This window comes from Cotesia typhae, unplaced genomic scaffold (assembly GCF_013202065.1).
Source record: "Cotesia typhae breed Kobodo isofemale line unplaced genomic scaffold, CoteBio_Ctyphae scaffold_121, whole genome shotgun sequence".
NCBI classification, from domain to species: Eukaryota; Metazoa; Arthropoda; class Insecta; order Hymenoptera; family Braconidae; genus Cotesia; species Cotesia typhae.
The window spans coordinates 3344626-3369542 of record NW_027423773.1 but is presented as its reverse complement, the minus strand read 5'-3'; the positions used below and the strand labels follow the sequence as shown (position 1 = coordinate 3369542).

Here is a 24917-nt window from a genome sequence, read left to right as displayed (position 1 = left end):
TTGCGTCGCGTCAATATATAATTCGGTAAAGTTTTTCTGGAAACGAGAGCCGTGAGCCATATGGCGATAAAACCAAGAACTACCTTCTCAAAAATCTAGAATTTTTGCTTAACAAATTGTACAGTTGTGCAGGTAATATTCCAACAACAAAACCCGATTTTTAAATGATCAATAAAATATTGTATCACGGAGAAAATAAGAAATATCAATTTTTGTTTTTCGAATTTTGGCTCTACGCAACTAGTCTTAGCGCATATCTAAAATTCTGAAGATTTTTTTAGTAATTAATAAGAAGTTAAATATTTTCAAACTCTTCATTACCAATCACCCCATCAATCTTATAAAATAATATTACAATTTCTCTACAAAACAATTTAATCTCGTATTAAAGTCATAATAACCGGCTTTAATCTAAAATTTAATGAAATTTACTCGAGAGCATTATTGGATTTCATTACATCCCCAAGATAAAGCAGTAGGGCAAGCTGAAAGGTTGAACAAATATTTGAGGATGAAAATATAATATTTAAGGATTAATGAGTTTCTGAATGCCTTTGAGGCCCTAGGTCCATAAACATAACAAACATTTCTACTTACGCATGTCGGAGTAATCGTCGACGAGGATAATTTCCTGGATGAGGTGCTCCGGCGATCTATCCAGCACCGAGTGAACCGTTCTCAGCAGAACCGACCAGGCTTCGTTATGGAAGCAAATAACCACCGCCGTCGCTGGTAAGTCGGTTCGGTATCTGTCGGGTTGTTTACACCTGGAACATTAAATTTTTAATTTTTTTTTCATCATTATTTTACTGCAGCGTCTATAAAATCTTGTAAATTGAAAAAATGTCTATAAAAATTAACAAACTTTGATCTATAATAATTTGTTGGACTGCACTGTAAATCCAAGTATTTTAAAAGTGACTATAAATGGGCATTTAACATAGGAAATTCAAACACGTGGAAGTGTTTTAAAAATGACTACAATGCTTCAAGATAGGAACAAAATACTTTAAGTGTGTTTTGTTAAAACACTTGGATTTACAGTGTAAAGAAGCTTTTTCATAATTTGAGAAATTTTTTTAAATTGATAGGATTAACATAGCTGAATTAAATTCCGATCGAAAAATTATTTATTCTTACACACAAAAAACAAATTTTTTCCGCTAAGAAAATTTTAAGGAAAACAAAAGTTATTTTAGAGAAAGAAGAAATTTTCAATCTTCCTTAATATTTTCTCGAGCCAAGAAAATTTACACTCCAGTCAATCATTTTTTTTTTTTTTTTTCAGTGTAAATAAGGGTAAAAAAGTTTTCATTAAAAAGTAGAGAACTTTGAAATTTAATAAGCAATCATCTGAGCTAAAAAAGTAAATACTTAATTCAATAATATTAATGTCATTGGCTTGAGAAAATTTATTCTTGCCCGAAACTAAAAATAATGTAAATTTAACCCGAGCTCGGACTCGAACCCTGATCGGTGGTTGCTCTTAAGAAAGAGTAATACCATAATCTTTTGATCTATTACTAATGTGTGATTTTGTTTGAGATTTAAAGGCGGCGTCCTTTACGGATGCCACCCAGCGCTCAAAAATTGAACTTTTCGAGCGAGTATCACAAAAAATAATTTCATTGAATTGTTTAAAATTTTTAATGAAAATTTTCAGTATCAGAAAATGATTTTCTTGAATCAAGATATCCTTATTTTCTGTGTATTTAATGATAATGGGAATCTGATAGAGATTGTAATTGTAATTGCAACTGTAATTGGAATAGAGGTTCCGCAACAGCTGATTGCTGATGACTTTCAGCATTATTACTCCACTAAAACTAAACCAAACTCTTTGCTCTTTACTCCAGAAACTCTTCATACACTGAACACTTGTATAGGCACCACACTCACAAATGTACGTAGTACGTAGACACTAAAGCACAAACTATCTCCATGAATGGTTAGGTGCCTTATTCAGTGTGTCGAATGGAGATGGAGGCAAGTGGATAATGCCGGCGTTGAAAGCCAATCGACCAGAAACGATTCAAGTTACACTTGGGTTTAAACCGACTTGAGCGACTTTCATTCACTTCAGTTTAAATTCTATCTTATCGGATATCCTGTACTAAATGTTCCTGCTCTTGTTCCTCCTGTGGTTCTCCTCTTTCCGAGCTTTCACTCCGTCATTTTATGTACACGACTCCAGTGTATTATTTACCGACGATTAATTGGCATTTATCTCTTCACTTTTGGTGTTCATTATTATAACAATGTTCAATGTTGGGATGAAACTTGAGATGATTGAGATTTAATTGATGAACTTAAAACTTTCAATGAAAGAGACATTACTAACTTTTGATGTATACTACAGTCTGTTCGATTCCTATCGCAAAATAATAAGACAATTAAAGCTATTTTAACGATTTTAGATAATAAATTTTTGTTCAAAATATTTGAAAGTTAACTGTAATAAAAACATAGTCTAGAATTACGATATTTGTCATGTTAATTTTCTTAGATTTTTTTTTACCGCGTATAAAGGTGGCATTTATGAAATAATTAAATAAGACTGTAAAGCAGTAAGCACCTATGCATGTTTTCGTGACACAAAGGTTAAATTGTTGACACGTGACAGTGAAATATAAATTATTCGCTCCGCAGTCACGTCTCAAGTAACGCGGCTTAGTCGTTCACCGTATTCGATTAATAATTCACTTGAAATTTCAAGTTATCAATCCGTCTAAAAGTTTTGAATGGAATTTGTTTCAGAATAGCGGTCTTTAGAATATCTTCAAACTTTGATATCTTTTAAATCTTTCGTTCGAATTTGATCATCTTGATAGCATTTAACGCAGTTTTTCAAGTCAAGGAAGTTTATAAAAGATTTCTAGCGAATTGGCTGATAAGTTTGAAAGTTATCTCAAAAAAGGAAAAAAAAAAAGTAAAATTTTTAGTCGATTTTTATTCTTCAAGTACCTTAATTTTTTTTTCTTACTACACGGCGAAAAAAAATAGGGATTTTCCCTATTTTTCCAATATTAACATAGTAATTTTTCCAATGGTAATATGATAGAAATATCCATGTGACATAGGAAAAATTCATTTATGACATGAAAAAAATTTTTTTTTTTTAATTTAAAAAAAAAATAAATCGAAAAAATACCATTCTGAAATTTTCAGGATATTTGTAGAAAATGTCAAAGTTTCATATGAAAGAAAGAAAAAAGAAATTAAAAATGTTTATCATTGAAAAATTCGGAGTTTTTTTGGAAAATCTAAAAAATAACGATGAAGATAGGGTTAAATAATTTTTTTCTCGAAAAGATCATTCAATAAAAAAAATTTTGAAGTGATTTTTCTAAGTATTTTTGAAATAGATCGACTGATTGACTTCAAAATTAAATCAGATCTAAGTCTAAGTAGACTCTTTCGATTTGCATGACGCGCGTCTCAACCGGTTGACTTATTGTAAAAATATCGTACCAAAAAGACAAATTATATACAATAATACAGACGTTCCTCTGAAAATAGTAAGAATCATTTTTTTGGGCTTAAAACTTTAAAATCTGATGAAAATTTTTGTCTGAAATCAGGCTTAGGTCAACAACTTTTGAATTTTTTTAATTATTTAATTTTTCGAAGGAGTTGGTTAAAAATTAAAAAAGTATTTCGTCTACCGACCAGAACTTAATTGACACAAAGGTTCAAATTTTTGAAAACTTGTTCAATTAACAACTCTTTGATTAAGTTTATCAACAAAGTAAGAAAGAGAAGAGGAGAATATACTAAAGACGGTCAGTATTAGTTGCAAGTTTGATGTTGGATCGAATCCAAGTTTACAATCTGCATTTATTGGTCCAGTGTCTAGAATCTAGCATCTAGTGTCTTTGACGCTGCAACGACAGCAATCTACTGGTTTATAAATTTCGAATCCTTGGCTGGGTACAGCTTACAGCTCTAGCATCTGGTACATGGATCTGGAACAAACTGGCGAATAGATATAAAGGAAGACTACCGAACCAGACACTACACAATGCCACAGGGACATACCAACTGTTCGTCCAAATTCATACTACATCCACTGTCTATGTGAACCCAATGGACGTGAAATGGCAACCAGAGATTATTTGACGTCCAAATAACAAACTTTGAACTCTCGAGGTAATTCATCTCAGATCCTACGGCTTGATCCGTCTTATATTATTTTTTTTTTGTAGATTATTATTATTATTATGCTTTCAATTGAATCGATACGCGTTATATATTACGTTAACTTTATTAGTTTCTCGGCGGAATGCGGATTAACATTCCGACCTGCGTGTCGAAGCGGAAATCGATCCGAGATGAAATAGATTTTATTTATTCTTTGTTCTTTTATTACCTTATTTTCGCGTATGAATTCGATTTTGATTTCTTTATACGAGAAATTTTGTTTTAGATTAAATTCGAGTTTGGGTTCGTTAAAGAACAAAGCTAATTTAATATTAATAATTAATATTCTATGAATATAAATATTAATATGAAAAAAATTTGGTTAAAGCTTATCAATTTTAACATTTTTTAATAAAAATTATTTTTAATAAATTCTAATCAGTAAAATTTTTTATATAAGGTATCCGCGGGTCATAAGGCCTAAGTGATAGAAATGCTATTTAAAATAACCACTTCCGCTAAAGACTTCTCTAGTAGAAGCGTCTAGCATAGAAATGTCGCTACAAGTTTATAGAGTCCCAATACAACGTTCTCTGTCGTCTATATTTTGTCATCTGTCATATGCTAAAGTAGCGCAGAAGAATTCCTAAAAAACGATTTGAGTAAATGGTAAACATTTTTAATAATTTTATATTCAATAATTTAAAATCATTGTTATAATTTTTATCAACATCTTAGAAAGTATTGTTGCTCAATTTTTTTCAAAATCTCCCTTAGCTAGGCCTTACGACCCGCCGATACCTTAAGACAAATTATTTTTCTTGGAATTCAAAAAATTATGGTCTTTTTATGTACAATGGTAAGATATATAATAAGTCAAGAAATAAATCCTAAGAAGGTCAATCGACTTTAAACAAAATTTAATATCAATAACATTGAATTAATATATTGTGAATAGAAACTTGATCATTTTACTTTGAATGTTTTTTAATTGATGAGATAGTAAAATGAGTTTTAATTACTTTCAATCTGGGGAATTGTTCAATGATAACTCATTAATCCCGCACTTAAATCATAAACGAAAGTTCGGCTCTTATATATAATCTGGTAAGATTTTTTCACGAGCGAGAAGCATAAGCCATCTAGCGGCAAAACTAAAAACTAACTTAAAAAAAAAACAGTTAAAGTACTTAGTCATTCAAAATATCTACAAATTGAGCATTCTGTAATGTAAATTCTCGACGAAATAACAGAAATTGTCAATTGTTTACACAAAGTATAGCTTTGTAATCTTTTCGGATAAAAAATAGAAACAAACAAGTCCTTGTACTAGCAGAAATGTAAAACAAGTTCGAAATGAACCGTAAAACGTGTAGTGATAGCAGTACAATCAGAGTTTGATCCCGGTTAACGTATAAAAGCCCCCCGGGACACAAATGACGTCTACGGCAGGCAGAGAGCTGCGAGATAGAGACAAGTATTTTCCGTGATCTCCCAGGCATGTACTCGCTGGTGCATACGCTCTAATACTCTTTGGTAGTCATGTGTGCTTTACTTGCTTTTCAAGCTTTCATGTTAATCGATCACAGGAGTTAACCTTACGCCCCCCTCCTTCTGAGTAAGTTTAAATAACCGCGAACGATTTTGTAAATACCCTTGCTGCGGTCTCACGATGATTAAAAGCTCCAAGGATATAAAACCACATGAGAGAATTATGCTTGTACACTTAATTTACGATATAGCTCATGAGCAACCCTGTGTGGTACATACCGCTATTGAACATTCTCTTTATTCCGATATTCAAACGTCATGTTTGAGCGCAGTTTCACTACTTCAATTAGCTTCCAAGCTTTGTGCGTCTATCTACCTTGTCATTATTTATCACTCCTTTGTTCTCAACAAATAAACTTTTCGGAAATTCGTTACATCATACTCCATATGCTCAAATCCAACACAAGTTTATGTAATCACTTTTTTTGATTACTTTTGACGATTATATTTAAATTATACATATGCAACCATTTCAACCGCTAAAATGCCCCTATAAACTTTCGTCCGTCATGACGTTTCGCATATTAATGTTCATTAGCGAATGTACGATGTCCGACTGGCGTAATTGAAGCTCCGTCATATTGCGAGCGAAATAAATCTCCCAGATACATTATATTGTACAATGACAGCCAGCAGCTGAAGAGTAATGTCCTTTGCTGTTAACGAATTAGAAAAGTGGTAAATAAAACAAATGCTGCAGAAATTTTACGGGAATTCAGAAACTTATTTATAACAACAAGTAACATAGTCTCAATTTTCAATATCAGATAGATCTGCCTAGTGAGTTATTAAAAAATTTAATCTTCAAAATTCAAATGTTCTATTCCTTCAAAAAAAATTTAAATTTTTTCATTCATACTTCGGACAATGCCTTGAAAATTGAAATGACAACTTTTCTTGTAATTAACTCTTATTGAACTTCATAACTTTTTCATATAGTGTCGTTTTTGAGAATCATACTCGCTGAGAAATTTATCGTAATGATTCTCATCAAATGATGGTAAAATTTCAAATTTTGGCATGACGGTCATCATTACCATCAGTAATATTGTATTGATAATATTGATATTAATATTTACAACACAAGATGGTGATAATTATTATGCAAGATTTCAACCAATAACATAAAAGTGAATAATTTCAATTATCATCGGGAAAGGTTATCATAAAAAATGAATGATAATAATCATTAACATAAATTTCTCAGCCTGTATGAAATTTTTGGTGTCCGGTCATAAAATCCCAGTAAATATATCCCATCGAAAAAATATCCCATGACGAAATATCCCAAAACAAAAATATCTTTTGGCAGAAATATCCCATGACAAAAATATCTAAAATGAAGGGAAAGGGGAAAGGGAAGGGCGCAACACAGTAACAAGCTTATGTGTTGGTCTAATATCGAATAAACACACACACACACAATAACCATGAAAAAAGGGCGCAAATAATGTAAAGAAATCTTTACTTCAATAATCTGAATGTGATATTGAGCTGATTGGAAGTTTGTGTTGTGAGATATTTTATCAGATAATATTTATGCGGAGGGGATATATTTGTTTTGGGATTATTTTGCGTGGGATATTTTTGCTTGGGATATATTTCGACTTGGGAATTTTTGACCTAGAACCAAAATTTTTGAACGAGTTACCAAAAATTCCAATCTTTAGAGGGCAAATGTTTGCTTTCTCAAAAAAAAAGTCAAGTTTCTTTGTTAAATTCCGAGTAATGCCGGCATAATTTAAAAAGTGACGACTTATGCAATAAACAGTTATTTAAATTAATACCTTCTTGATACAGTGTCACTCTTCCAGATTAGTTTAAATTTTCTAATAAATTATCAGAAATTTCAACATTTAGTGCATAAATTTTTTCTTCTTTCTACATGTACTCGAATTTCTTTAATCAGACTCTAAAATTTGAGAAATACCGACTTTCCTTGCAGCAAAAAGTTATTCAAGTCAATAATATACTTTTTGAGATACAGTCGATTTTCAAAAATATTAAAAATTTTTCTAAAAATTATCAGATATTTCACTCTCTCGGGTCTTAATGACCTCATTATTCAACAAAAACTCAAGTTTCTTCAACAATATTGTTTTGAACAAAATTTGCGCAATCACGACTTCAATTCAATACTTTGTCGCAATAAACTGCTATCAAAGTTAATAAGTCTGTGATGCAATATCTCAGCGCTTGTAATTACACAAAGTTAGGTCTGGAGAGCAGTAACTGAACAGCTAATTCAGCAATACCCAAACCGGGAGCCAGCTTGTATACAATTACTGAGAACTAGCAGAATCTGTAGTCGGAAAATTTGTACTCCTAACGTTCTCAGCCCCTTTTCCACCTCCAAGAACTGATGCTGGTTCTAATAGTGGGTGGAAATCCGTTGAGACACACTATCCAACCTGGGTTAAAACTTTCTCCTCAGCTCGTAATTTCAAGGAGTTTTTACCCATCACTTTAACAGTTTTCTCATATCTGCCTCCACTATTTTCTTAACTTCTTTTCGCATCCCGGGAAGGACTCACTTCAACTTCAAGTACAACTTTAACAACTACTACGTCATCGTTTCATGCATCCTCTGGGCTCCTTGATATTAATCTTAAACTCAAAGTTACGACCCCAAAGTTATTAATTACCTTCATTAAATTATTGTTTTTATCTTAAGTTAACTACTAATAAATCTTGTTTTTTTGTTTGCTTCCAAAAACTGATAACACATCAGCCGCATGAATGGACTTATGCTTATTAATGAGTTAATACAAATGATAACGATGGATTATCACTAATTTTCACTTTTAGACAGCAAGAGTTTCATTAAAAAGTTAAAGGCACTTTTAGAAGAATTAATGCAACGTGATAAAATCTTGAAGCTTTGACTTAACACTTAAATGAACAAAAATTAAATTAAATTTTTTACCAAAAAAGCTACAATCGATTTTCTCCTAACTCGTATCATTTAGCTAGAATTTCAATTTTAAATTTAATTTCAATCGTGTATGATTAGAACACGTAGTTTTAAAGTTTAAGGACGTTCCAAGAAAAAACTGTTTCCTTAAATTTTTTTTGAAATTTTGAGTACTAATACTCATAAGTATCCTCTATACGCAGGAATTTTTTTAAATAGTCCTGGCGGCACTAAATTTTGGAATATTAGCATTTAAAATTTGTATATTTTACATACAAATCCTCTGCTAACCGACGTTCAAGCGAACGTTTTATTAAATATCAATCGTACTTTTCCTAGGATTATTTTTAAAAACTGAGAATTATTACTTGATGATATATCAAGTATTTTTTATCAAAAATAACACAAACAAGCGGTATTTATTTTTTTTTAAAAAATTTTTGAAGTTAGTAACTTTCGATATTTTACGTAAGTAGAAGTAAGTGAACGATAGTCTATAAAGAGAGACAGCTATAGTGCGTGAGGAAGAAACCAATAGCCATAACCTATTGGTGTCTTTTTTTTGTCTATAAAAATATCATAAGGCACCTTGTTAGTAGGAAATCATATTCTCTAGAGAAAAAACCTTATCAATTTATCTCTTATCTCTATCTCTTATCATTTAGCTGAAATTTTGATTTCAATCGTCTCCGAGTAAATCACAAGATAAAATAGTTTGAGTCGAAGTTTTAGGTCAAATTCTGGAGATACAGAAAAAATATTTACCTTTATCGTAGAAAATTTATTTCTTATTAAAAAAAGATCCTAATCAATTTCCGCGTATCTCTTACCTTTGATTTGAACTTAAACTAACATCTCCAGTTTGAGTCATCGAAATTTAAAAATTTTTAAAAAAATTTGGAAGATGTTAAAGGTAAATAAATCGTTAAAAAAGAAAAAAAAAGAAATCAATAAGTGGACGTGGAAAAATGAACAAAAGGAAATTGAAATTTCCGATCAATCGGAAGCAGTGAATAGAATATAATACTAAAGAAAAAAAAACTAATAAGATTTACTGTTACTTTTCGTTTGTTATTGTTATTATATATAAACCTATGAGCAATTTCATATTATATTAAATCGGATGTCGTGACATTGACAGTCGTTTTTCCAACAGAACCTATTTCGAAAATCCAATTATTATGATCTGTAAATAAAAATCTTTTTTTGGAAAAAAATCTCGTCATATTGTCAAATAGGAAACAAGGAATGAATTAACGAATAAATAAATACTCTTATTATTTATGTCATCGATAAATATTTAGCATTGACTGTAAATAAAATTTTGAATATAAATATAAATATTTATCGATTGGTAAAAATACCATTAATCATTTTTTCATGAATAGTTGCCAGTTCGGAAGTCCGCGGGCTGTCGAGCGGACTCGAGTGATCTAAATAAAAGCGCGATCTCTCTATCCGTTTTTCGATCGTTTTCGTTTGTTGAGCGTAGCTTTATGCGATACGAAATAGAGACGTTAAATAAAATGATAGAAGCATTTATATATGGATATAGAGAGATCGAATTCAAGCTCACACGCCGCTTGCATCCGGCATTGTGATCGATACCTATTCCATATGGAGTAGTTTTTATTGTTTTTTCTTTTCCACATATTATTATTATTTTAATCATTACTATTAATTTTTAAAATGAATTAAATAATAATAATAATAATAATAATAATAATAATAATAATAATAACGTTTTTCAGCTAATTTTTTTTATCAATTGTCGATATTAATGATTGGGGATGATGGTTTTTAATTAACATTTAATATTTAATAGGCAATCCAATTTTAGCTTAAACTATTTATTCGTTTATGATTTTGAAATATAATCGTTTAATGCTTCACTTAAACATCATATAAATTTTATAGAAAAATCAGAGAATAACTGAAAAAATGAAGGGTTGGATACTCAGACCAGGAATCGAACTCGAATCATCTTGATTATGCGTCAGATGTTCTATTATTTAAGCCACCTGAACGCTCCATCACACACTCTTTCTCAATGCACTCTTCAATTAAACTTTTTAATGATTTTTTGGCTTTTAATATCGATAGTAACGTTCTTATTACAGCCGAACTAGATATTAGTGATGATAATATATATTTATTCTCCAAGCAAGTATATTTTTTACTGTTTTTACGACAATATGTTTCATGCCAATTATAATTTTTAAGTATTAAATATTACATGTTAGTTATTAATTATTAAACATTAATTAAAAATAATAATAATAATATATTCTAAATGTAAAATCACTTAAAGGAGATTGTCGATGAATAATTATTACAATCTCTTTACTCTCCAGAGAATTAAAACTGTCATTGCTTAATGAAATTAACATTATTGATTGACACTATTTTGAGGATTCGAAATAATGCATCTTGTGAAGACTGACCGCGTATTATTAAATTAGTAGATTACACGTGGATTAATGCAAAACAAGTGTTTTAAAACTTTCAGCTAGTCAATATATATCATGACGTCCATCATTTATTCAAATTCCTTCGCTTTTAATAATTGAAATTTTAACCTTTCCACGATTAAAAATACGAAAATATTCGCAGAAGTCATTTGAACTTAAGCTTGAATTGGGTTAGTTAAAATTATATTTTTGAAGATATCTGTCTGTGATAAAAGTAGTTAGTATCGTAAATAATTAAGTATTAAATCTGTTGAAAAAAGCCAAAATCATCATTTGGCATCAAAAATCGCACGGACCATGACTAGAGAGCTAGTCATGGTACTAACAAAAGCACGGACCTTAACTAGAGAGCTAGTGAAAAATTATTCCAATTATAGTGGGAAATTATTCTAAATTGTTATTGGGCCGCTACCTTCGAAACTCCCACTCAGTCCATCGGAGCTGCCGGGCCAGTGAATTGACAGACTCTAATCCCCTCTCAAATCAACAAACTGTTTAAAAGGAGGTAGCGAGGAGAGCTATACCACAGTCCACTTTAAACCATCAAGCGAGGAAGAAGAACAAGAAGAAGAAGAAGGAATTACGCCAACAGTCTACAGTAAGCGAGCAAGGCTTACATCAACAGTACAGTATTTAGGATAGTAAGCGTGCAAAGCTTGTCTATCTTCAATCGAACGTCTTTATCCAGTCATCTCAATCTCAGCTACGTTCGAGTATCATTAAATCAGCTCTTTTAAGAGCTAAAATTCAAACAGTTCTTTTCAGAGCTCAATATTCATTTTCTCTTATTTAAGAGCGTGTGACTAATAAGTCATCTCAAGACTACTACGTAGTCTTAACCAATCGGTCTTTTTCAAGACCAATAAATAATTTTATTTGTAAGAAAACCTACCCAAGTTTGAAGGAAGGTACCGGTATTAGTACTGAACAAAATCCCTTAAACATTAATTAACAGCCCACCAGTTAAATAATTTAACGGGGTATTATATTTATTGCGACTAACCAAAAAATGGAGTAATAAAAAGAAACATTTATTAGAGTTTGTTCTCACTTGCCGGAGGTTTTAACTTTATTTCTTCCCTTGGAAGCATTTTACTGAGTTCCATGCCAACAGACCTGGCAAAGTACCGAGTAACTTCATTTTATCTCACATACTCTACAGTATACTAGTTTTATAACGATCAAACTTTTTTCAATGGCTCTACTCTTTTTCTATTCTCTTCCCTGTTTTGGCTCACGTGATTTCATCCTACTTTCAATGCTACATTATCTCACTTGTGAATTGTTTTAAATAATGGCCCACATTTTTATTTTCGACCTGAAACTTTTATTCCAGCTCTGATACAATAGAAATTACAGCAATAATAAAAAAAATAATCATAATAATTTCGAGTTTTTAGAATTGATATTGGTACTTTTTTTTTTTTTTTTACATAATTCAAAATTTATTAAAAAGTACTTATCATTGATATCCCAACAATTGAATATAAAGAAAAATATCTTCATTTTATAATCTTCTTTCAATTCCGCGGTTTTTCGCGGATTTTTCACGGTTAAATATTGTAAAGACTATGGTCTTTACAAAAATTTCTAGTAGGCCAAATTACAAACAATGTTTGTAAATCTCAAAGTTTTTTAATGAAATTCGAAGAACAGTTCCGTAAAATTACAATACAAGTAGGATTTTTACATGAAAATCGTAAAATTACAACACATCCTACTAAGTTTTCTGACATGTTTTGAAAAATTACCAAAATTGTTCTATAATTTCGCAATAATAAACATCAATTTGTAATTTTACTCAATCTTTGTTTTATAAAATGACTGTAATTTTTCAAATATTTGGAACAATGTAACCAGACATGTGTGTATTTATTTTAAAAGAAACTTGACATTCAATAAGCTCATACTTATTTATAAGAAATTTATATTTGAGCAAGTATACCATTAAAATGTTGTACTATTTATACTATTTATCAAAAATAATTATCAATACTACTTATCCAATAGTAATTATAATAACAACTATCCATAACTTTACGACTGAACTTTTACTAAGCCGTGACCGAATAAATTTTTTATAAACTTCGTTTTATAATACCAGTACTTACATTATTACTTATATCAATAACACTGTGAAGCCACTGAAGCTTTGCTTTATTATATAAGTCCATAATTAAGATTAAAAATACACTTGATTGTTAGGACAATTTCCACAAAATCTCAAAAAAAAGTTTACTCTCAGCGAAATTAATTTACAAAAATAATAATAAAAAAAAAAAAAAAAAAATTGACAGAAGAGCAATGTGTAAAGCTGATACTAACAAAAGATGTTTCTTTGATGAGGTCGTGATGAAGGAGCCTCATATTGGAGCCAAGTTTACCCTCTTGTCAACACAACACACGTCTGACTACATACTACACTTGCATTTTGAAGATGACTTCCTTAATTACACATTTCATCTACGATAAAACTCGAAAATAACGCGAAAAATACATGGAAGTTTTTAAAAGGGGTTTCGCCTTTTGAAACTTTTTGAGCCATTGATTTTTTAGCGGTTCATTATAAACCACTTGAGATTGGTGTCTTGGATCAAAGCATTGAAAAAGATTGAATTTAGAGCAATGATGAAATGTCACAATTTTTATTTTTTTATTTACAATTAAAAAATCTATACGAATAAATAGTGAGACCTTCCATTTTTTAAATTCCTAATTGAATAAATTACTGAAGCAATATGTACTTGAAACTTATACCAAAAGATGCTGCATATTTCAAATCAAGGTTTTCGTGTAAGATACATTCTCTATTGTTCATCTTTAATCTACATTTTTTGGGCTACAAAATAATAAATTTTATAAATTATAAATTCAGTATTTTCAATTAGTATATATTAGGGTATGTCAAAATTCAATTCTCACGAAGAACCTTTTAAAATTAGAATTTTGAGTTCCGCTTTTGGCAGGAGCTGTGTTTGGGCATTTCCTAAGATATTTTGGGGTGAGATGATTTATTTGATTTTCATAGAATTTTTTAATAGGAGTTTAGTTTGGGTATTTCCGCTGTAATTTCAAATTTTGGCCGGAAGTGCTTAACTAAATCTCCTATGTCAATATACAAAACAAAGAATCATTTTTTGTTTTAAAGATCAACTTGTAAGGCATTTCGAAGGGCGTATCAAACTAGCAGCGGCAAGATCCATCTTAGACTTCTCGGAATCTAAACAAGAAACAATGTTCTAAATGGAGCAACTAATTAGCAACAAAAAAGCAACAAATTTAGCACCACAAATAAATTTTGTTGCTTGAATAATAAGTCATTGCATGATAGACGAATCCACGCTAGCTTGATAGACCTCATTGTTTGATAATATTGACAGCATTTATCCGTGGAATGGAAAAATAATAAAATTTTACAAGAGTCCTTAAAAATATAATTGAAGGTAAATGCTAAAAATAAAGTTAAAAATCGTTTTACTAATAAACAGTAATTTCTATCTAAACCCTACAAAGCGGGCGATTGGCCGTATTTACTGATTATGGTTAAAAAAAACTTAAAACACCCCAATGATTGAAAATTTCTAATTTCGGATTCTACGTCACCGCATTCGAAGTCATTATATCCGCGACATTATATCTTCAAACAATGATATCCGCGACATTATATCCTTGTGCCATGAAATCCTTGGACCACTATATCCGCAACAAATGACTATATTCATTATTAATAGTTTAACTCAGGATAAACAATTGATATACTATATAATAGATCCTCAATAACTAATGTAATACACAATCTGCATTGTTAATCTTTCAACTGGGGGGCTTCGCTCCCCAACTGCCACCGGAGCTCCACCCCTGGATCTACCTCTAACTTTTTGCTTGCCCAAATCTTAACATCATCATCATCATCACCTTCATCATCAAAATCAAAATCATTATCAAACCCATCATTAAAATTATTATCAAAATCATGATCAAAATTATTATCAAAATTGTAATTAATTATTAATTATGAATATTATTTCATTTATTTATTCAACCATGATTTTGTATGTATTTATCTAAAAATACTCCAACGCCTAAGCTTGTTACCGTGTTGAGCCCTTTTATCGTGGACTTTGGGTGTGTTTATTCGACAGTAAATCAAGACATAAGCTTGTTAACGTGTTGTGCTTTTTTATCACGGAGTTTGTGTGTGTTTATCTAAAAACATCATCAAAATCATCGTCAAAGCCAACATCAACATCATCAGCATCATCATGACACGGATATGATGTCACGGATTTAATTGTATGCGGATATAACGTCGCGCATAAAATGGCACGAATATAACGCCAAGGATTTAATGGCCTTAGATCTTATGGTATGTGACCGAATTTCGCGGTAAGTTAGTCCTTGGTTTTTACGCTAGATGGCTACGCTCTCTCGTTTGTAGAAAAATCTTACCAGAGTATGTAGAAGACCCATTTTTTCCTATCTTAGTTCAAAAGAGCATTTTAGGCTATTGTATTTTCAATTTCTGAACTACAAAAAGAGAAACGAAAAACAGCTAGTCAATAAAAAAATTATGTCTGGAACTGTACCGTCTCGAGTTTCTAGCACATATTGTAGAGTACCTTGAGAAACACGTCATGTATGTCGCGGTGGCAAGTGAAGATCTCTTGTACTGTCTAGCTCAGTCGACAATATGCTCATTAAAGGCCAGGTTGAACGACTATACATACCCTTTTCATGCCTCCACTATACACATCACAAGAATTAAATCCATATTGATTTTCTTTACTGCTTCAACTTCAACCCTAGTTGTAATGTCTCTATCGCGGAAGTATTCAATAAAAGTTTTCCCTACTTATTTTCCTTATTTTTAAACACTCCTACAAAATATTTATAAAATTTTCATAAATTTACCTCCCGAATGCGTAATACGGAGAATGCTCGTAGCAGATGTAAATAAAAATGAAAATAAGAAAAATGTAAATCTAAATCCGGAACATGTTGAGGTATGCTGACTTAAACGTAAATATCTTTATAGTCGTGCAGAGAAAAACAAATTTTCTTCTCATCGCAATGGACAAATCTTGCACATTTACTTGTACGTGCTCTTGCAACCCTCTTACTTACTCAATTCGGTACTTTTATGCTGATGGATTCAATAGACAACTTCGAGAAAATTTCTTGGATTTTTATGACAAAAACTTGAAATAATACCGGAGAGAAATTTTTTTTTTTAGAAAAACATGAAGAATTAAAAAAAAAAAAATTGGTCATCTGAATGCACTGATAGAAGGATTTAATACGGAGTATTAAACTGATTTAGTAACAAAATTTTTAGTCATTTATTTAGAAAAAAAAAAAATTTTTTACGCATCAATAATATTTTTTTAACGTTTATTAAATGAATTTTTCATTCTAAATAAATTATATTGATATAGTGCACGAAAAGAACAAGATGACACTGGATATCATTCCCAGATTATACTCAATGATATCTGTGGTGAAAAAAAATTTTCAGATAGTAGCTAAGAAAATGCAGATTATACTGTGTGATATCTGGATTTTACTCATTATAATCCAGATTATACTCATTATAATCCAGATTATACTCATTATAATCTGGATTATACTAGATACTATCTGAAATTTTTTTTCATTTACTATAATCTAGGATGATACCCAGTGTAATCTTGTTCTTACCATGTGGAGTTGAGTTAAAATTTTTTAATTTGTCCATTATTGATTTGTTAAAAACTTGTTTAATTTTAAATTTTATAAATGTCTCAAATAGAAATTATAATTTAATGAAATTCTTTTCTTTATGATACCTTATTTTTTTACTTAAAATTATTTATTTTAATTGTTTTGATTTATTTTGAGTAAAAACGTAAGGCTTTACGCTAATTTTTGTTAAAAAATTAACTTCTTTAATATCAATAAACGATATATTGAGTAGCAATAAATCATTTGTTGAATACTACTATATATTTATTTAGTGGAAATAAATAGGCTTTAATAAACTATTTCGTAACTATTACTAAATTTGATCAAATAGTACTAAATCCTTCTATCAGTGTGGGAAGTAGATTTTTTAAAAGTAAATTTTTTTAATAATCATGCCGCTAACTTTAAAAGTATGATTGAAGGAGTAAAAATAATTTAAAAATGTAACTTACAGCTCATCTGATCATTATTCATGCAAAAATGAACAAAAGTTAAGTTTAAACCAGAAGATAGCCTCGATTTTAAAATCGTAGTTAATGATTAACCGTAAATTAATCTTCCAATTCTCATTAAATATTTCTACTAAAAGCTCCAAGTGAACTTTGAAGCACAAACTTGCCGTTTATCAAATTTATGATTACCGAGATTTAATAATCCAGAACTAGGACCGATCAAAGAGTTTATTTCTTGTAACTTCAGTATAATTCGAAACAACAATAGTTAAACATTGGAATATTTGAATTTAAATTGTCAGAATAGCTGCTTATCAAGTTTTCTCTCGATTAGTTAGAATAATAAAATCCATATTCAAAAACGTGACTGGCGTTTGTACAATATTATATCATATTTTATTTATTCTACTGTCGCTCTTTCTTTGCGACGTCATAGTATTTCGAGCTACTCACTATTCCTCCCGAGGATTGATATTAGATATCACGTATCCATATAATGATGATAGTGATAATAATATAAACTGTGTGACTGTTATGAATTGCAAATTATGAACAAAAAAAACTCGTACTTAATGATTTTTCGATATTTTTAATGATAATGAAAACATAGAGTTTAAGAAATTTTGAAATTAGAAAACTTAATTAAGGTACCCGCGGGTAATAAAGTCTGTCGGGTAATAAAGCCTAAGTGATAGAAATTCTATTTAAAATAACCGCTTCCGCTAAAGACTTCTCTAGTAGAAGCGTCTAGCATAGAAATGTCGCTACAAATTTACAGAGTCCCGATACAACGTTCCCTGTCATCTATACTTCATCATCCGTCATATGCTAAAGAAGTGCAGCAGAATTCCCAAAAAACGATTTGAGTAAATGGTAAACATTTTTTATAATTTTATATTTAATAATTTAAATCATTGCTCTAATTTTTATCAACATCTTAGAAAGTATTGTTGCTCAATTTAAGTGATGAAAGCCCTGACGAAAAAATTCTTTAATAAAGCAAAATTAATCTAAACCAAGAAAAATTCCTTAGTTTAATAACTTTTCTACTCAAATCAAGAAGCCTATGTTCTTCAATTAGTATTTTACGCATAGAGAAAGGAAAGGGATATTCCAACCCGCGTGTAAATTTGTCTCCCGAGCCGAAGGCGAGGGTGATAAATACGCGAATTGAGATATCCTACTTCGTTCGCTGGAGGACACGCAAAATCGTGAAGCGTTCCACATTTTTACAAATTCGAAAATAATGCTGTGAAGCGGGAAAGAATAGGAGTTACGGATAATTATTACGTGAAGCGTTCCAACATTTACGTAACAGGATATTTTGGTGGGAAAGGTTTGAGAAAGGATTAAGGAGAGGAACTTCTTAATGTGAGTGTATAGAATATGCGAGAAAAAATTCAAATAGCTTGGACTATTTTTTATCATATTTGTAACCAAAACTTTTAACTTTATGCTCTTGTTTTTGTGGAAATGTTAGTGCAAATGTCAAGTTCCGAATTTGTTTGTATATATTATTCTATAAAGTAAAAGTCGCACTTTGTTCCCGCAAAACAGGGCAGAAATTTCTATTGGAAAGATATAGAGGCAGCATTGAAAATTTTAATCTCTTGTTTTTTACAATAGTAATATCGTATTTTTTCTCATCGAATTTAATACAATAATTATTTTATGAAATTACAATAGTAAGTTGTAAAATTTCATGGATAAATAGTATATTTTCTTCTAAAATATATGACAATTAATAATAATGAAAGTATAGTCCAGCTTTACAATAGTTGTATCGTAAATTTTCTCAGAAATTTTTTTCCATGTAGACATGTGGGTGTTCATATAAAAGAAAATTTTGTATTTTGTAAGCTTATGTAATTCAAAATAGATTATAATTGCTTCCATTAATGTTATAATTATTATTAATAATAATACGGATCCATTGACAGAGTTAATTAACTTTCTATAAAGCTAAAGCTAACAAAATAATTAATTACCAGAATGCTTCTAATTAATCCGAAGTATTTCTACAAAACAAACTTGTAAATACTAATAAACAATAACCGGTACGGAGAAGTTACATAATATGTTTGTCAAATAAATCTGTTTCACGGTTGTTAGCAACTCCGATCATAAACCCTTTATACAAACCGTTAATAATTCTCTATACTAGTGCACTAATACACTAGTCTAAAACTATAGACTACTCCGGTATAGTATAAACCGTATATAGCGTATAATTCTGTGCGGTGTATACAATGCGGAGTTTGTCAAACCCACACTCCTAGGGTCTGATTGTTTTGTCTATATGTACAGTCTGCGATGTGTAAGGTAATAGTGAGAAACTGGAAACTGGGCAGAGAGAGTCAGATTCAGATTTCAGGCAGCCAAACTAGCACATCAACATCCAGCATTCAACCCCCTTACTATACTCGGATCTTGGTTATACATCTCAATTCTAGTTAATGGGTTTGCTACTACTCAAAAACATCACCGTCTGCCGGCACTTCTGCCGTAACTACTTGCACTTGCTTCCGCGCCGTTCATGAGTGTGTTAAATAATTACTGTATCCTTATCATAGTTACGGTAATTAAAATTTAGTTGAAAGAATTAATTCTGATTTTTATGAAAGAAAATTCGACAATTATCGATTTGATTATCTTTTTAAATCTATATAAAAAAAAATTAAATCTCAAGATTTTGGACTAAAAACTGAATATACGAAAAAATTATAAAAAACCTATTTTGTAAGCAATTATACCCTCCACAAAAAAAGGCCTTTATCAATTTTTATCTACTAGAATTTGAATTTACGCGCGCAAGCGCGCCCCTGAATATAGAGTTTGCATATATTTTCATGCTTATGATATATTCGACCAATCACATTACGAATAAGTTGATGCCTCATGTATCCATCTCTATTTTATATTGGGATCTCTAATTATTTAGTCAAAATTTGATTTCAATTGTCTTCCATATATATAAGATATGTATCTTATATATCTTAATATATATATATATATATATATATATATATATATATATATATATATATATTATATATCTTAATAACCAGAAAATTTACAGGGTAAAATCGGAGATTACATTGAGTATAATCCAAAAATCATTTAGCATAATCTGGATTACATTTGCTATTATCTAAGATTTTTTTTTCACCACAGATATCATTGAGTATAATATGGGAGGATATTCAGTGTCATTTTGTTCTTTCCGTGTAGTGGAACGTTAGTTCTTAATTTTTTGTACAGTGTAATTTTTTGTGTACAGAAAAATTTATTTCCTATAAAAAAAGTCCTGATTAATTTCCACTTATCTCTTATGATTCAGTCTGAATTTCAATTTCAAAATTTGGTTTCAATCTTCGATGAAATCATTTATTTAGAAAGTTTGAAATCAAAATTTTGGGCTGAATTTCGAAGATACAAAAAAATTACAGTCTACCTTATTTGTAGGAAATTGCATTTTTTATAAAACAGGTTCTGATCCATTTTCTTGTATCTCTCGCTTTTTAGTCAGAATTTGAACTCTAACTGATATTTTCGAAGAAAAATTCAAAAAAATTCCTTTGATATAAAATATTTTTTTTGATTATAATAAATTATAAATTATTTCAAATTTCAAAACAATTTCATCAAAAGATGATAAATTATTTCGTATTAAAATCTACAAATATAACAGAGAATAAATAATGAATCCGTAAACCGCAACATTTAGTTTATCGAAACGGAATGAGTTGTCGGTTGAAAATGTTGAATTTCAGACCACAAGTTTAGTTTCGGTTTGAAAATCATTGTAAAACAGGAGTTGTCAGAGTACAAGTACAAGTATTTGGAGATAAATTGTAGGAAGAGAAATTCTATGACTGAATTCACTATCCATTGTTAGTGAAAGCTCTATTGCTGGTTAAATCGAACAAATAAACAATAAATAATAAATTCATTAAATTAAGTACAAAGTACGAAATGCATTGTTTGATATATTTGATAGTTAATATTGTTTGTAGTGACGACCTGTTCTATTATCCAACAGAGATATGTGTCGGCATATTTACGAAGCTTTCGCTTCCCGATCCAGTGTTATACACAGATGAGTCAACAGAAATGTCCGAAAGTTAGCACGAAGGATCTGACGTCTAGTTTCTCGAGAGCTCTTCGCTAAGGGAATAAATCAACACAACAGGTCTTAGCTTTCTATCTCCGCTGTGCTAAGTAAATATGTACACGTTCTGTTACATTTATTTATTTTTTCAACATTCAACCCTTTTTCAAGATTTTAAATTTTCTTTCTTGGATTTTATACTCTAGGGTCAAATTTTCCGTCGGTAATTTATCGGAAAATTTTTATTCAATCTCGTAAAACAATTTTGTATTCCTAATATATACTGAAAGACAAAAATTCTTTTGAAAAGAATTGGTATAGTAGTAATCAATTAATTTGTAATAAATTTTCAAAAATTTTATCTGTTAGCTGAAAAAATTAAAATTTTTCTTACAGTCACTTTCTTGTTGAAAAAACTTTTTCTAAATTTGGAAAAAATAATTTTAGGTAGACAACTCAAGAGTTATCATTCAAAATTGATTTTTTTTTTTTTTTTTTTTTATTATTATTATTAAATATAGAAAACTATTTTTCAACAAGAAAGTTAATGTGAGAAAAAGTTTTATTTCTGCAGCTGAGAAAAAAAATATGTGTGTGTACCAGAGTACACAGGTAGGAAGTGAAACTTCTTTATGACATATCATTTTCCTACTATTTACAACTTCACAGAAATTGGGTAGATAAGGCTTAAGAAAAAAATTTTTTCTGTATGAAATTAAAGCTATTCTAGTATTATAGATATGCATACACAGAAATGAAAATTAACTTGATTCAAGAGAAAAATTCTTGAACCAAGAAAAAAATTTGGAAGAGTTTCGTTGTCTTGAATCAAGTAAAATTTACTTAAACCAAGAAAAATTTTTTAGTTTAAGAATTTTTCTATTTAAATTAAGAAAATGAAGTTCTTCAAAATTATTTACTTGATTCAAGTTAATTTTTTTTTCTGTGTACAAATAATATGAGTAATCCATTTTATCATTGCTCTTATTATAATTATTGTATTTCATCAATTATGATCGTATCATTATTACCATTATTGTCATTATTTAGACTCTGCCATTATTTGATCTAAAAATTAGTTAATCAGTTTACAAAAATTATATTACGAACTTTAATATTCATATTTCATGTTATAACTTAGTAAAAATAATTCAAAGCAGATATTTAATAACTTACTCAATTGCACAAGTTATGAGTAAATAATTGGAATTATCTATTCAAAGTGATACAATTATATGATGACAGCTAATCTTATAGACATGCAATGATTTTATAGAATTCAAAATGAATAAATAAATCATTAGAAACGAATAATTAAAAAATATGGACGTATCCATATTTTTATTTTCTAATTGTGTTTTATTTAATTTTTTAATTATTATTAAATTTATTATTTGAATTGTTTTTAGAATTAATAATGTTTACTAAATTTATTATTTACGTTGCTATACTGAATTTTGATAAAAAAAAAAAACAACATCGCGCGTAACCGTGACGATTTTTTTTACATTGCTATAAAATTTATCCTATACGTCGATAAAGAAATATTACTTCAATAAAATTTTTGAAGAAAATAATTTCTAATTACAGCATTCCTCATTGTTAGAAGAAATTTTTTCTCAGCGAGTACAGAAAATTTTTAAGAGTGATGAAACTCTTGATTCAAAGAAATTAATTTCTTGATACTAACCATTTTTATTAAAAAAATATTTCAGCGCATCTTCAGCTCAAATAATTATTTATTAAATTTGCCAGTCCTTTAATTTTAATGAAATTTTTTTCATCTTAATTTAAGAATAAAATCTTTTCCAATCGAAATTTGTTCCCTTAGTTTAACTTTTCTAATTCTATTAATTGAAAAAATTTCTTAAATTAAGAAAAAGTTTTTTTTAGGCCAAAATTTTGTTGACTAACCTTTTTCTTTTGTGTAAACTTTAAAAATTCTAATTTCACAACAAATCAAATAAAAAGTCTCATAAAATACCAACTACTGCCTCCAGCCGTGACATAACATTCTATTATTTAAAGTAAAAACGCTAGATCAATATGATAGCAAATATTATACGGATGTGAACTTTCCACACATCCCAAGTCTGTCAAAGTTTCATTTCTCGGCAATGAGGATTCACTATACGTACGGAGAAAGTCGAGTCGTTGACACATTGGCGATATTTTTTCAGCAAATACAATAAATAAAATGGGAAATAAAGTGACGTTTTTTATTTGTTATTCGTTATTTTTTTTTTTTTTTTTTTTTTTTTTTGGTGATATGCTCCGACGCTCTACGGGAGTGCATTTGAGTGTATATGCGTCGAGTGTCACCTCTTAGGTCACGCTATATCCTTACTTTTCCGGTAAGTTATAGCGGCGATTGCTGATAAATTCTGCGTTGGCATTAAATCGATTGAGAAAGTAGAGGGAGCGTACGACCATTAGACCTGGGTAAATTCACTATGGTTTACAATAATAATACGTGAGAGTAATTACTGTTGGGATCAAAATATTTTAATTTATATTCAAGACTAATATATAAATCTGTAAAGTTTTTAATCTTTATTCGGTTGTAATTAATTAGCTGCACTTAATTGAGATGAAAATTCTTAATAGAAATAGTCTTAAAAAATCTGGAAAACGATTGATCCTAAAGGCCATCCCGGCAACTTTCCGCTAATTCCATATCTAAGAGCTTAAAATTGCACTGTTATGACGTTTTTGAGCTCTTCGAGCTCAAAAATATAATTTATGTGTTATTTTGAGCTCTCCGAGCTCAAAGAGACAGCTTTTCTATGCTTTTGAGCTTTTCGAGCTCAAAAGTCTGATAGAAGATTGATTAAACGCTATGTTTTGAATGTTCAAACTGCAATAACTTTTGAATGAACAAACCGATTTTTAAGCGGTTGGCGCCATCCAACGTAGTTTTTCAAGCCTCATAAAAAATTTTTGAGTTTAGATTGATCAAAATAAAAATTTTGGGGTACTTCTGAAAAAACACTTTTTTCGGTTTTCTTTCGTTCACGATATCTCTCGAACGAATTAACCAATTTTGACCGGATTACCGACAATCGACGTGGTTTTTTAAGGTTAAGAGCTGATTAGTTTTTGGAGATGATCAATCAAGCTGTTTAAAAATTATTCCCAAAAAGCCACTTGAAAAAAAAATTTTTCTTACATTTTTTCACGGTTCTTTTTTAGATTTCTCGAAATCTATCGAACTATTTTAAGATGTGCTCACAGCAACAGAACCCCGGAACATTAAAACGGAATGTCTTAAAAAAGTCTAAAAATTGTCGGATGATAATTTTTCAATAATTTCAAATTCGCAAAATCGTCTAAAAATTAATTCTCAGAACAATTTCGAGAACCAAATTTCAAAAATCTGCTCTCGAAATTTTTTTTTTTGGCTTCTTTAAAGAATCTTAAAATAGTCTGGGTTTGTGTCACGTTTAAGATCTTAAACAAACGAAATTTTCAAGACGATTTTTTTTACACAGAAATCTTTGAAAGTTTTTTATTGATTATGATTATTACTATCACATCCGTTAGATCTGTCTTTTTAA

The 24917-nt window shown here is 29.8% G+C and overlaps 1 protein-coding gene across 4 annotated transcripts in view; it reads right to left on the bottom strand.

The window, feature by feature from the left end:
• The window catches only part of Pgant9 (polypeptide N-acetylgalactosaminyltransferase 9), a 220130-nt gene that overhangs the window by 21596 nt on the left and 173617 nt on the right, over nucleotides 1-24917 (bottom strand). For all 4 annotated transcript variants that reach the window (XM_074252637.1, XM_074252634.1, XM_074252633.1 and 1 more), the window contains one exon: nucleotides 598-767. In XM_074252637.1, the coding sequence (XP_074108738.1) occupies nucleotides 598-767 (170 nt within the window). The remainder of the gene's footprint in view (nucleotides 1-597; nucleotides 768-24917) is intronic.